Below are 14,447 nucleotides of genomic sequence, written 5' to 3' on the forward strand. Positions count from 1 at the left end.
GCTGACATCAGAACCCATCTTCGCCACTTCGATTCGTCTGCTCCTACTGAAGCCCACAGTGACACCAGTGGAATCGGCGTAATAATGAAGAGTACGTGGGAGCCATGCGAGCCGTTCTCTCAGCAAGGCTAAATGAAACAACGCTTAGTAAGAGCAACAATGCTTAGAGGCTGTATTTATTGTTCAGACGTTTTGTTGCTACCTCTACCGGCTCCCATTCACCATTGTAACCGACCATAATTCCTTATGCTGGCTTGTAACCATGATACCTTCGGTAGTCTAGCGCGCTGGTCTTTAGGGCTCTGAGAATTTGACTGCATTGTTTCGTACAAAAGTGTAAGTTGTCCTGCCAACGCTGATTGCCTTTCTCACCTTCTGTCCACTACGGAGGATAACGCGTGCAATCTCGACACCTGCTTTAATGCTGTTTCTCACACGCTTCCTGGCGCCACCATTTTCAGCGGCACAAGCGCAATGACTTATGTTAGGCCATCTGGTTGTTGATATATGCAGTAGCAAGGCCAGTGGTTGTTCTTGTCTTCGTGAAGGACTGTTATACAAGACAAATCACTCAGCAAGTGGCATGCTGTATTTATTGGTTTCTTCCCGAAAGCCTGCAATGTGACGTTCTCCGTGTCATGCATAATTATCCAACGTCAGGCCATCTTGGATTCATTCGCATCTTACATCGAAAAAAGGAGCGCTTTTACTGGCCTAAGATGCGAAATTCAACTAGCAATACGTGTGGTGTCGGGCTCCCACAAGTGCTAGCAACATAAGCGACCTACAAGCACTCCGCAAGGCCTTCTTCATACTGTGGCGCCAACAACTACACTTTTCAAGCAAGTTGGTATCGACCTGCTATGACCATGTCCATGATCGTCGAACGATAATCTCTGGGTCATCATCTGTGCCGCTCACATTACTAGATACGAGGAAACCGCTGCGATAACTTCCTCACAAGCCTCTTGCATCGCTGCCTTCTTACGCTGGGTAACCCTTCGCCATGGTCCGCCTCATGTAGTCATCAGTGACCGTGGCCACCAATTCATCGACGACGCTGTGGCAGAATTGATTAGACTCTGGATTTCGCAGTTCCAGCACTCAACACCATATCATCCTCAGATGAATGGCCTTGTCGAACGTACCAAACGCACCCTGACCAATATGCTGGTTATATAGGTGTCATCCAATCACAAGAACTGGGATGACACTTTACCGTTTATCACCTATGCCTAGAATACAGCGAAGCACGAAACCACGGACATCCCACATTTCCATCTGCTCTATGCTCAGGCACCTCGCATCTGTCTCGATGCTATTTTCCCTTTCATGCTCTATAAAGAGAACTCAGTTGCCGAAACTTTGTGCAGTGCTGAAAATGCCTGACAAATTTATCATCTGCGTAGATTTGCAGCACAAGATCGCTCCGAAGAGTGGCATGACCACCGCCATGACTCAGTGCCATTCGAAAAGATGACTCGGTATCGTTGTGGACCCCTCAGTGACAGACTCGGGTTATGCAAAAAAATTTTGGCTCAGTATAGCGGTCCCATCACAGTCATTCACCACATTAGTGATTTAACAGAAGTGGTCGCCCGTGTAAAGTTACCAGGATGCCGCTGTAGCGCTACTTACCTCACACATGTTACGCGCCTCAAGCTATATCACTGCATATCATATTGACCGCAATAAAGACGGGGACAGCGGAAGAGAACACAAAAATGACGCGGGTCGTGTCACCTCCACACAAAACACAAAAACGACCAGCCGTGTCATTTTTGTGTTGTCTTCCACTCTCCCAGTCTTTATTTGCGGTCAATATAATATGCAGTAAACACCAACTAGGCCAAACTGAAGTTCTTCTGAAGCTATATCACACTATCACTCAGCCCTAACTCCCATGATGAGCTTCGTCTACGAAACGGGGAGCCGCCATGGTCGCTCAGTGGCTATGGTGTTGGGTTGCTGAGCACGAGGTCATGGGATCGAATCCCGGCCACGGCGGCCGCATTTAGGTGGGGGCGAAAACTCACGTGTGCTAAAATTTAGGTGCACGTTGAAGAAGCCCAGGTAAACGATAGTTCCAGAGTCCTCCACCACGGCGTGCCTCATTATCAGAAATATCATAAGAAACCAACAAACACAGACAACCGAGGACAACATAGGGTAAATTACTTGTGTTTAATAAATGAAACAAAGAAACGATAAATTATAGGAAATTAAGTGGGCGAAAAAATAACTTGCCGTCCCGTTCTCTGACTCCTGCAGCAGAAAGGATGTTCCAAGTCCACCGCCGAGGTCTGTGAGTGGTGGCCCTCGCTAACACTCCCTGGGTTCTACTAGAAAAACGTAAATACCTAAGAAAGAGAATGGGGAAACGGCGCCACGGCAGCTCAAATCGGTAGAGCCTCGCGCGTGAAAATCGAAGGTTGTGTGGTCGTTCCCCACCTGCGGCAAGTTTTTTCGTCCGCTTTCATTTCTATTAATTTACCATTTCTTTATTTCTTTTACTAAGCACGAGTATTTTCCCCAAAGTTATCCCAATGTTCCCCAATGTCAGTGTTTGTTGGCTTTTTATGATATATGACCAATCAGAAATCGGACCCCTCGGTTAAGCCCCTTCCTTCTTATTGATAATCAGAAAGTTGTTTTGGCAAGTAAAACCCCATAATGTAATTTTTACGGAAAAGGGAAGGTTTCGCCTTGGTTGAGGTGAAGGGAAGAGGAGGAGGACAATGGTTCTTTTTGGTGCGGAGTGCAATACGAAACCGGCGCTGGACCGTTTTTCCCAGACATCCATCATCTGTAAATAAAAACGCCTCAACTGTAACAATATATCACGGGCTGTTAATTTAGAACAGATTCTCGTTTTTGTTTAACTCCATCATTCTTACAGTTTCCGCGTGCCATAAAACATTATTAGAGAAAACTGCTTGCATCAATGCTCATTTATAGGTCGTGTTGTTCTCGTGAAAATGCGGCTGCCATCTGCCATCACTGACACCGTTGGTGTAACTGAGCCATACGGTTGTTTATGCTGCTGTATACCGAATGCACCATCCCTTGTTCTCCATTCGACGCAGAGAGTAAGCTGTGAATCTCTGGAATTGAGAAATGTGTCAGCATAACACACATAGAGCCATCCATCTACGTGGCGAATGCGACCGCCAGCCTATGGGTACGCTATGGCGACATTGGCAACGGCGACATAGGCATAGCGCTATGTCACCGTTTGCGGCTTCTTGTGTACGCATGACGCTAAGTGAAATGTAGTTGATTTCAAATCGCTAAGACCAAAACTGAACAAAAAAGAGCAATTTCCTTCTGCCTAACTGGTTACATATCGTTTCATGACTGCCAGTAGCGGATCCACGAACTGTGCCAGGCTTAATCTTGGCTGACAGCATCAATACTGGCTGAAACTTCTTATGCGCGGTTTGAGAGGGACGAGGTTTGTTTAACTCATTTTAAGCGCGAGCAATTATACATAGAAACGAACACGCTATCACTATCGTGTTGTTGGTTCGACGGCCGATCCCGCGGGGTTTGGTTGAACGATGGTCGGCACGCCGATTTTGTCACTACCGTAGACAAGAAAGCGCGTCGCAGTACGACAACTCGCGCTCGCTGGTTACGTAGTATAGGGTTGCGTCGTTGTCTGCTTGCTATGTTGGTTCCATTGCTGAATAGTCGGTCAATCGTCGGCGTGAGCGTCTTGTCGGTATCGACCCAGTGTTGCCACGCCTTAAACGAGTACGTGAAGTCAGGCACGCGCTGTCGACACCAGCAAGTTACAGCCCACGCTGCAAGAAGACTTCTTGCAGCGTGGGCTGTAAGAAGGCGGCAGCGGCGGCGGCGGCGGCGGCGGCAAATCGCGCTCGCGCTGCAGGCCCCGCTCCTTGCGCATCAGTAATACGGGGAAGGGAGTCCAGTAGGCGCTTCCAATCGGCCATGCCTAGTCATTCTGACCGTCAATAGATGACGCCAAAAGCGGACGTGCGTCCTCTCGCTGCCCCTGACCGGCGCTCTAGGTAGCCGCCGCAGAGCACAGGCCACGCGCTCGCGTGTTCCCTTTCAAATAGGACGACCCTGTACGTCGTCATTGATATTCCAAAAGTAATTAAATTACAATTTCTTTGGTTACCTCTCCGGACCGACTTCACCCGGTTATTACTGATTACTAGTGATACGCTCAGTATGACCTTGTCGCATTTTGTACAATGTGGGCGCAATAGAAATAAAATGAAAACTCATACAACGATGATTAAATTCCAATAACTGGGAGGTGGTAGGACCGAGTCATTAGTGATCGCAAATCACTTTGTTTAGTATCACAGTCGTAACCTTCATTCGTGCAAGCCGCCATTGGTATCAATCAAAAAGCGATCGCATTAATATTTTAGTTACCATTGTAAATTGATTATTCCGAATCATTAGTGATCACTGGTGACTCGTTCTGTTTAATGCGATGTACTTTTAGCAGGTTAGCGTCATTGATATCAAATAATATGTCATAAAAATGGCAATTCGAATATTATCTAAGAGATGGAAGGGTTGAGACATGCGTGATCGCGAATCATTTTGTTTAGTGTGACAGTGAAAGCCTTCCTTTATTCATTGTAATTTCTATGAATGAGTTTTATTCGGCGTATTTTTTCTTAAATTCATTTTTTTTTCATTTTTATTACTGTAAGGACCCCACGGGGAAGTATTACATAAGTGGGGGTTTTTACTTAAACAAATACATTTGGACCCATTCATTTTAACAACACAGCTTATTTGTTAAATTTGAAATGAAAGTAGATGGGTAGGTGATGGAAACAATAGAGCTGGGAAGGTTGTTCTAATCTTTGGCTGCACGGGGGAGAAAAGACGGAAGAAGTGACAGTTCTGGAGCGAAAACGGGACAGTGGAAGTGGACGGCCGGTGCGGTGTGAAATGTATGTCAGGGGGATTCTTAAAGGCACTAGGTTGAGTGAAGAATGAAAAAAATTTTTGAATGGGGTAGGGTGGCGATACGACGGCGAACAATGAGTTGTGATAATCCGGACTGTGATTTTAACGATGAAACGCTGATTTCATATGACTGCAGGGAGTGAACGAATCGGGCGGCGTGATTTCGGATTCACTCTAGATCGTTTATGAGATATGTTTAGGGCTGGGTCCATACGGCGGAGGCATATTCGAGTTTGATATGATGAGTGACTGGTTCGCGAGCAACCTTACGTGCTTGTGCGCATGACGTAGGTGACGTTTTAGAAAGTCCAGTATTTTATTAGCGGATAGAATTATGTTAGCTACAAGCTCATTCCGAGCAAGACGATTGGACAGTGTGACACATAGATATTTGAACGATGATACTGAATCTACAGGGCGTTTGCGATATTATATGAAAGAAGTAAGGCTTTTTTACGGGGGGAAAAGGAGACAAGCATGCATTTGTTCGGGTTAAGAGATAGAATCCACTTCTCACACCATTCTTGAATGTGATTAAGGTCTTGCTGTGGGGTTACTTTGTCGTGGATGTTATTTTCTTCCCTCCTCATCCGTTGCCTAAAAAGTATTTATTAAGGTAATCGCAAATAGAATCAGGAGCACCTTAGACTTCTGTCAACCAAAGGACCAGGCAGGATCTCGTAAAGGCTACTGAACAATAGACCATACTCACAGTGTCAATCTGGTGATAGAGAAATGCGCGGAATATAACCAACCCTTATATATAGCTTTCATTCATTACAAGCAAGCCTTTGATACAGTCGTACCCTCAGCAGTCATGGAGGCATTACGGAATCAGGGTGTAGGTGAGCCGTATGTAAAGATGTTGAAAGATATCTACAGCGGCTCCACAGGCAACGTAGTCCTCTATAAAGAAAGCAACAAAATCTCAATAAATAAAGGCGTCAGGCAAAGTGATTAGATCTCCCCAATGCTATTGACAGCGTCTTTACAGGAGGTATTTATAGACCTTGATTAGGAAGAATTTCGGATATGAGTTCATGGTGAATACCTTAGTAACTTTCGATTCGCTGATGAAATAACCTTGCTTAGTAACTCAGGGGACCAATTGCATCGCATGCTCAATGACCTGGAAAAACAAAGCAGAAGGGTGGGTCTAAAAATTAATCTGCAGAAAGCTAAAGTAATGTTTAACAGTCTAGGAAGAGAACAGCAGTTTACAATAGGTAGCGAGGCACTGGAAGTGGTAAGGCACTATATCAACTTAGGACAGGTGGTGACCGCGGATCCGAACCATGAGACTGAAAAAATCAGAAGAATAAGAATAGGCTGGGGTGCGATTGGCAGGCATTCTCCGATCATGAACAGCAGGTTGCTGTTATCCCTCAAGAGAAAAGTGTATAATAGCTGTGTCTTACCAGTACTCACGTACGTGGCAGAAACCTGGAGGCTTACAAAAGGGTTATACTTAAATTGAGGACGACGCAACGAGCTATGGAAAGAAGAATGATAGGTGTAACGTTAAGGGACAAGAGAAGAGCAGATTGGGTGGGGGAACAAACGCGAGTTATTGATATCTTAGTTGAAATCAAGAAAAAGAAATGGCCATGGGCAGGACATGTACTGAGGAGGGAAGATAACCGATGGTCATTACGGGTCACGCACTGGATTCCAAAAGAAGGGACGCGTAGCAGGGGGCGGCAGAAAGTTAGGTGGGCGGATGAGATTAGGAAGTTTGCCGCGACAACATGGCCACAGTCAGCACATAATCGGGGTAGTTGGAGAAGAGGCCTTTGCCCTGAAGTTGGCGTAGCCAGGCTGATGATGATGATGATGATGATGAGGCGATTAGAAGATTGGCGGAAGAAAAGTATGCAAACGACAAACAACGGATGCGCACAAAAACAAAGTTCGTAATAGACGTTCGGAAACTTTGGTTATGGGAATTCATCTTGGTTTTTTTTTTTGTTTACCATAAAGGTAGGACATTAGGCAGTATAATAGGAAGAGTTTGCTTGTGCAATCCACCGCCTCGTTCCAATGGAGATGCTGATAACATCCATTCATCCATCCTAATTTCTTGTCATCAAAGGGACTATTGGCGTTTGATTTTGCCCATTCAGAAGTTGTCGAGAGAAGCGCTGCTTCGCTGCGCCTGGAATCGGCACTGACATTGTTGTACCTGCACCAATGCACATTAGCTTTTATAAACTGGTAAGCCATTTGTTGGCTGCAGCTATCCCTTTGTGGGTCGTGAACACAGTGGCCGAAACACTTATGCAGGAGCTAAAACCTGGAACACCAAGGGATAGAGCTGCTTGGGAACCTTCAAAGACCAAGACAGAAATTGTGCCCCATATCCACAATCTGTCCCGCAATGCAAAGAAGGTCGCTGCCAAAGAAGAAGTGCCGCTTCTTTTTATGACGCCCGAGGAACTCCGGAAACTATCCGCGCATATTCAATGGAAGAAAATGCGTATGCCAGAAAAGCATGAAGCGACCTTCGTAAATTGTTCCGTTGGAGTGGTGAACACCATTCTATTATTCTGCGGAAATAAATACGTCGAGTTTACAGAGAGATGATCGAATGACCCGTTAAGGCAGCAGGCACAAAATCGCTAATAAACATTTCGTAGGGAGGGCTGTCTTGGGGGGAGGGGGAGGGAGAGTAGTTCTTGGATGGGTGCGTGTGGGGCTGCGAGTGTAAATGCGAGAGTGCAGAAATTGCGTATATATGCTTTAATATCTCGTTGGTGGTACGCTCTGCTGTTCGCCTATGAACGGAAAACAATACACGCGCTGCCGTTCTCAGTATAACCACCGTCGAGTAGATGTGACACCCACTAGCGAACAACTGATTGAATAGTTCAACATTTCGAAGCAACGTAGGTAGGCAGATATCGTCTTGCAGTGCGCTCGATTCATTCTGACTACTTGACGTTTTTACCGCGCAATACAAACACGAACGTTTTCATAGCACCGCCATCGGGACATGCCCGCCGCTATGAATAGCGTCCATGGCATCGTCCGTACAGCATTCCGTGATAGCCACATACCACTCCGGAATTTGTTTTTGTGGGCTATGTGTTTTCTGTTTGCAGTTTCTAAGCGCGGGGTGCGTGGTTTCTTCAGAAAGACTCCTTTTGAATTCAACGACGCTGAGTCTGCAGGCACGGTGCCTTACATGGCTCCCGAAGTTCTCAGGCAGCGCCCGTACGGTGAGTCATTCACGCACAGGCACCAGGAAAAAAAAGTCACCGGCCATTATGATACTCCTTAATGCGTAATTTCATCTCAGTGTTTTCATTTCCCGATATATTGGCTGGCATCGACAATCTTTCCCATTGTGCGCAATGTAAGCGGAGCGAAGTGCGCCGCAATTGCCTCGCTAATCTGGAAATCGCCAGAGAGAGCACGTGGGAGGCGCGTAGGCGTGGTTCACAGCAGCAGCCGCCCCAGACAGACCGTCCAGAGGACGCATGCTACTCGGGCACAATCTCGAAGCCATCATCGCGCACCATGCTTTTCTTCGCAAGCTTTCGCCACACACTCCTCCTCCGCTTGCCTTCTCGCGTCCTTCATGCATCGATGTGTTCCTTTGCTAGGTTTCGTCGACGCCCGCGGCAGTAACGGCCACCGAAGAGCTGCGCTCTTCCAAGAGCGCGTCTTTGTCTTTTTTATAGGTAAACTGGAACTTTGCGCAGACTTGCGTGTTCAAGCTGCTCTAATTACTAATTTACCTGTAACACTGAACATATAACTGCTGAAGTTAGGATGCCATAAGCTTCATAGCGACCATACTTCAGGTGATGAGAAAAAGTGCAGTAACGCCAAATATATCCATTGCAATCTACACAGGCCTCTTTTACACTGAGTATTTTTGAAGGGGTAGAACGTTTCGCAAGTTCCTGATGCATATTTGACTATGCTGAAGTGCAGCAGAAGGCTCTAAAGGAAGGTGAGGCTGACAGCGACAAGGGCTTTTAAGTGCGAGTGTTTAATGTAAAAAATATAACGCTAATATATTCGCTGCAGCAGGGCAATGCGCGCATGCGCTTATGACACTCTGAAACGAGCAACGAAAAACGCAAATGTAAAAAAAAACAAGATGAGACAACAAACAATATCATGCAAACCCTGCCCAATTTCACCATCGAACGCGATAATTGGGATGAACGTGTGCGCCGTAAACTGCGCCACAACTAGAACAAACAGCATACAGAACAAGAACAAGCGTGCTGAACTGCATCTCGGAGCAAAAGCCTTTGTCAGGCTGTATAGGCTTTTGCCTTTGCTGCGATTTGTGTTGATGTACAGAAAAAAAGAAATCAATAAAGAAAGAAAGATGTGAATGGACCAGCTTAGCCATAGGTATCAATGACTAGCCGTTTAAAAGCACCGTCGATAGCCACGCTAACCCATATATCTGTAACAGAATTTTCTATTAGCACTACTTTCAAAGCCTCATGTAGAAAAATGTTTTTCCGCAGTCAACAACACCCGCATTATTCAACCGCGGATAGCATCAGCAACTTTTGCAGCGCGAAACAAGATTTCAGCCTTTTCGTGATTTCACTTCCCTAAGGTAGTGTCACAGCCTGTCGTTCAAGCACTGGCCCGTGTGTCTCAAGTAAACCCGAAGACAGTTAAAAGAAATTCTGTAGGTGACACAAGCAGAACAGGGGACACAACTGCTACTCGTGTTTCGTCATGCGGTATTTCGTCACTTCATTTCCCGTGACGTGTTTGCACGGATGTACCAACTTGCATGAAACATAAAACACAAGGTACATTCCATGCTTCCCTGCAGCTATATTTAGCTTAGGCAAAAGTGGATCTATTTATTGCACAACATCGAAAAAATGCCTCGTCTGCGGTGTCCCTACAACGTTCTGCGCTGGCAGCATAAAAAAGAACTTCAACAAGAGGGGACACTCGGCCAAAACTGGCAACAGCAAACAAGTCCCGACTAGTGTTAATCACATCCCTTGACGTGAGCATCGGGGGAGAAAAAAAAGGTGAAATGAACACACAGAAACTTTTTATTTCTTTTAACTCTTTCCCACTAAAGCTAAAAAGTTTCGCGTATAAGTGGCCTTATACTTCGCGACCTATTTTTACTTCGTTATCTAGCAGCAAGCTAGCCAGACGCGCCATGTTGACACGTCTACTTGTTTATCTTTTGAATAAAGGGAAAATGAGACATCCACCTGTTCGTAGCAATTGCTACAAAGGAAACCCATACGGGTTCCTTGAAAGAAAAGCCTCATTTGAAGAAAAATTCGTCCTGGTCCGGGACTCGAACCCGGGACCACCGCCTTTCCGGGGCAGCCGCTCTGCCATCTGAACTAACCAGGCGGCTAGCAGATGGCAGGGCGAAGTCGAATTTCTCGACAACACGAAGCAAAAGCAAGAGTTTGACGTAGTAGTTCTGCGGAAACCCGCAAGGTGGAGAGAAGTAATGAATAAAGGGAAAATGAGACATCCACCTGTTCGTAGCAATTGCTACAAAGGAAACCCATAAGGGTTCCTTGAAAGAAAAGCCTCATTTGAAGAAAAATTCGTCCTGGTCCGGGACTCGAACCCGGGACCACCGCCTTTCCGGGGCAGCCGCTCTGCCATCTGAACTAACCAGGCGGCTAGCAGATGGCAGGGCGAAGTCGAATTTCTCGACAACACGAAGCAAAGGCAAGAGTTTGACGTAGTAGTTCTGCGGAAACCCGCAAGGTGGAGAGAAGTAATGAATAAAGGGAAAATGAGACATCCACCTGTTCGTAGCAATTGCTACAAAGGAAACCCATACGGGTTCCTTGAAAGAAAAGCCTCATTTGAAGAAAAATTCGTCCTGGTCCGGGACTCGAACCCGGGACCACCGCCTTTCCGGGGCAGCCGCTCTTTTCCTGTTGACCGCTTGTCACCGCCTAACAAATGTTATCGCAGCGGAGGACGCGCCTGCATGTATAGGAAGTTTATGGAAGGTTATCAATGGTTCCATCCACTGTATGTCACCGAACTTTGTGTAATGTGTTTGCATGTATGTGCGACGCGAGTAGTGTCGAACTTAATAGAACGAACGCGGGTCCCAGCGTCACTCTGGAGCATTCCACGACTGATGTATAAAAGGCGACGCGCTTGACCCGCTGATCCGATTTTCGACGATCACCGGCTTCCCATACTGAAGTGATCACAGAACTGGGAAGGCCTGCGATCACTTCAGTATGCGAGGCTATGTTGCAGAAAGAGATTAGAAGTTCCGAAACTTCCCAAAAAGCAAAGAATAAAGTCAAGAGGCAAGCGCACGTGGTGCCATACTTACCCAAGTTGTCACACAATTTCAAGAAAGTTTCCAATACACATAACATTAATTTATTTCAGGGCCCCGTGTAAGCTGTCCTCGATACGTAATCGTGTGAAAAAGCGCGAAAGGCGCCTGTGCAGCACAAATAATAAATCCCGTTTCACTGAGTGCAGGCGCAACCTTATCTATCAGATACCGCTCGGCTGTGGAAAAACTTATATAGGTCAAACGGGACTGTGTTTTCAAGGAAAGGGCTTGTCAGCGAAGCTGTAACCTTAAGAATGGCTATGGGAGTCACTTAGCAGGACACTGCAACAAGTGTCACTGCACTCCCATATATGAAAAAACAAAATTGATAAGGAAAAGAAAAGGTAAGAAGGGAGGGAAATAGTAGAGGCTTATAACATTATAAAAGGAGATAAATGTGTAAGCACTCCCTCTCTCCTTGTCGGGAAAAGAAATAGCATTTTTGGATGAACGGTCATGATGTTGGTGATTTGCAGATCTTTTTGTGACTGGGTGTGCGCATGCCTATGCTGAATAAGGTATAAATGGCTGGTGAATTTCAAATAAACTTCCAGTTGGAAGTCAGCGCTTGTCTGCGGCATTTCTTTCTTGTGTCCTTGCTTTATTCGCGCTGTTTAACCTCAGTTATATATACAAACCAGCTAGCCCTCATTAAGATTTTACTAATGCGAGCTTGTTACAGCAATGACTGCTGCTTACCTGGTGCTGCAGCATTGTATGAATGGACAAAAAAAGCCCGGAACGAGCATTCATACAAAGCAAAATAAACATCTCATCATTTAGGAATACGTCTTGCGTTTGCTTCATAAAATTGCACGTGGCACAAATTGGTGGAGCCTTGTAAGCATCGATCGCAATCATTTTTACTAAATTATAAAACGATCCCGCGCCAAGGCCGTGCGTGGTTAAGCAGCAAAGCGAAAAAAGAATGCCGCGCCGATAAGCGGAGCCAGCGTGGTGTGTAACAGCTGGCGTTCAAAGCACGCGCACTCAAAACCGTAACCGGAAGGTGGTAATCCCATCCGCTTGGTGCACTACATGCAGTTCGGCCACTGGGCTCTATGGGAATGTCCACTCTTATTGAATCTTCTTCTATGCTCGCAGCTTGAAGCAGAGGATGCGAAAAGCCCGCTTGTTGCCATTTGCTACTTGGTGATTGAAGCTTTCTGAACTAGTTGATGCAGCTCTCCAAGAAAACAGGCTAACGATTGCTTGAAGTGTTGTCGTGGTCCAAGCCGCAAACCATAAAGGCGAAAATTAATCAAAGTGACGCCGCGTTTCTTGACCAGTTGTTTGAACCATTCGACCACTGCGGCTGCTCCCGTGCCCTCTGAAGAACTGCAGTGTGGCGATGCTGCTCAGCTCAGACGCGGATGACGCGGTGGCTTGCGATGTGGCCGCTGACGTGCGCCCGAGTTCCACCATGCGGCTACATTCAAGGTCAGTGCATCAGGCCTGAGAAGGATACCAGCCGTGCAAGGTTCCAAAAAACCTGGCTGACGGTGATTTGAGCTACCATCGTGATCACGGCAGCAAACGATGTCAACTGAAACCTGAACAATACGACAGCACGTTCTGTGAGCCATTTGAACACCTAGGCTGCTCCCATGCACACCGAACGACTGCAGGGTAGCGATTGTGCTCAAGTCCCGCACTGACAACGCAGTGGCTGCCGATGTGACCGCTGACATGCGCCTGCGTTCGACCATGCGGATTGATGCAAGGATATTGACGTAGTACTCGACAAATTTTGAAGGACGCTTAAGCTTCGGATTTAAGACTGGAACGCGATTGCATTCAAAGATCCTTGAGAGCTTCTCACGCTTCACGGCAACTGGAACGTATGTAACCGTAATGTTTACCGGAAAACGCTGGCCGCGAACGCCATGCACGAAGGCGGGCTTTGTGGTAACGACGCGGCCTCATGCGTGGGCGGTGGAGAGTGCCAGCTGGACGTATTGCAAGGACCCGGGTGCGCCGCTCCGTGGCACCCAAGATCCGTGAGCTGGCACGCGCAAATGGCGGACGGCGCGGCTAGTCGGCGAATGGTAGAAACGCTGGAAAATGGGTTTCTTTGAGTTGTCGCCTAAGAGAATTATGTTTTCTCGTACAGTGAAATACAATCCCGAGCTATCATGTCTGTAGATTGTGAGTATGTCGTAGCTTACGATTTTTTCACGTACTTAGCTCGACAAACTCAATAAGTTCAGTAAATTCTTTGCGTTGCATGGACGACCTGAGTAGGAGGGTTTCAAAATTATTTTTAGTCAAAACACGTCCGACGCCGGACGCTGACATGGGAAGCCTGGTTTCCTGCGATACGGGCTCCTGAACGCTATCCGGTTAAAAATGCAGCTGATGGAAAAATCCGAGACACCTTGGCTTCCTTTCTGCGCATTCTACAATTTTAATCGATGTGTGACGAAGGTGCGACGCGTAAACAATGGCGCTGATGACCCTGTTTTGCTTTAGTAACACGATGCCAAGTTGACGTTTTGCCTACGAAGCTGAAATGGAGGCGCTCAACCTATCGTTAATGATAACGTGAAACCGTGGTATTCCTGAGTAAAAATAAAGCAGTTAACTCAAAGCTTACAATTATTTCACCAAGAATGATTCTCGCTTCAGTCGTCTGGCGCAAACAAGACGTCACCTGCTTCATCGGCAGGATGCATGTCTCCGAGAAGCGGAATGAGGCATCGTATACTGTTCCTAACGCACTTGTTCCTAACTTGAGACAACATACATGACCGAGCAGTTGTGAAGAGCACACATTATTGACCGCGTTACCACTATCTTGTGAAACCTAATCAGCCGGACTCGGATATCTGAATGGCGTTCGAATATCACGAATAGCAATTCGCCTGCCGGAGGTGGCCAATTGCACGACGCAATACCAACGCAAGCGCTGGTGCTGCCATCTCTCGTTCACTTTACTGCTAACTCACACCGCGTGACAAATCTTCAAGGTGCCGCCTTCCATACATTTCTTATTTCATATAATAATCCACTGTCCTCATAACTTTGATGATGTCAAAGGCAATTATTTTGATAAGAATACGCTACGAAAATGCATAAATTCGCGGAGTATTTGTTACATTCAAGCAATAATATTGTAACGGACACGAAAGGCAGGTACAAAAGGAGTAGACGTGGAGAACAG

The 14,447-nt window shown here is 46.4% G+C and overlaps 1 protein-coding gene across 10 annotated transcripts in view; it reads left to right on the forward strand.

Moving 5' to 3' along the window:
- LOC139048619 (microtubule-associated serine/threonine-protein kinase 2-like) overlaps positions 1-14,447 on the forward strand; it is a 705,675-nt gene that overhangs the window by 456,196 nt on the left and 235,032 nt on the right. For all 10 annotated transcript variants that reach the window (XM_070523057.1, XM_070523062.1, XM_070523063.1 and 7 more), the window contains one exon: positions 8,061-8,177. In XM_070523057.1, coding sequence (XP_070379158.1) covers positions 8,061-8,177 — 117 coding nt within the window. The remainder of the gene's footprint in view (positions 1-8,060; positions 8,178-14,447) is intronic.

This window comes from Dermacentor albipictus, chromosome 8, assembly GCF_038994185.2.
Source record: "Dermacentor albipictus isolate Rhodes 1998 colony chromosome 8, USDA_Dalb.pri_finalv2, whole genome shotgun sequence".
NCBI classification, from domain to species: domain Eukaryota; kingdom Metazoa; phylum Arthropoda; class Arachnida; order Ixodida; family Ixodidae; genus Dermacentor; species Dermacentor albipictus.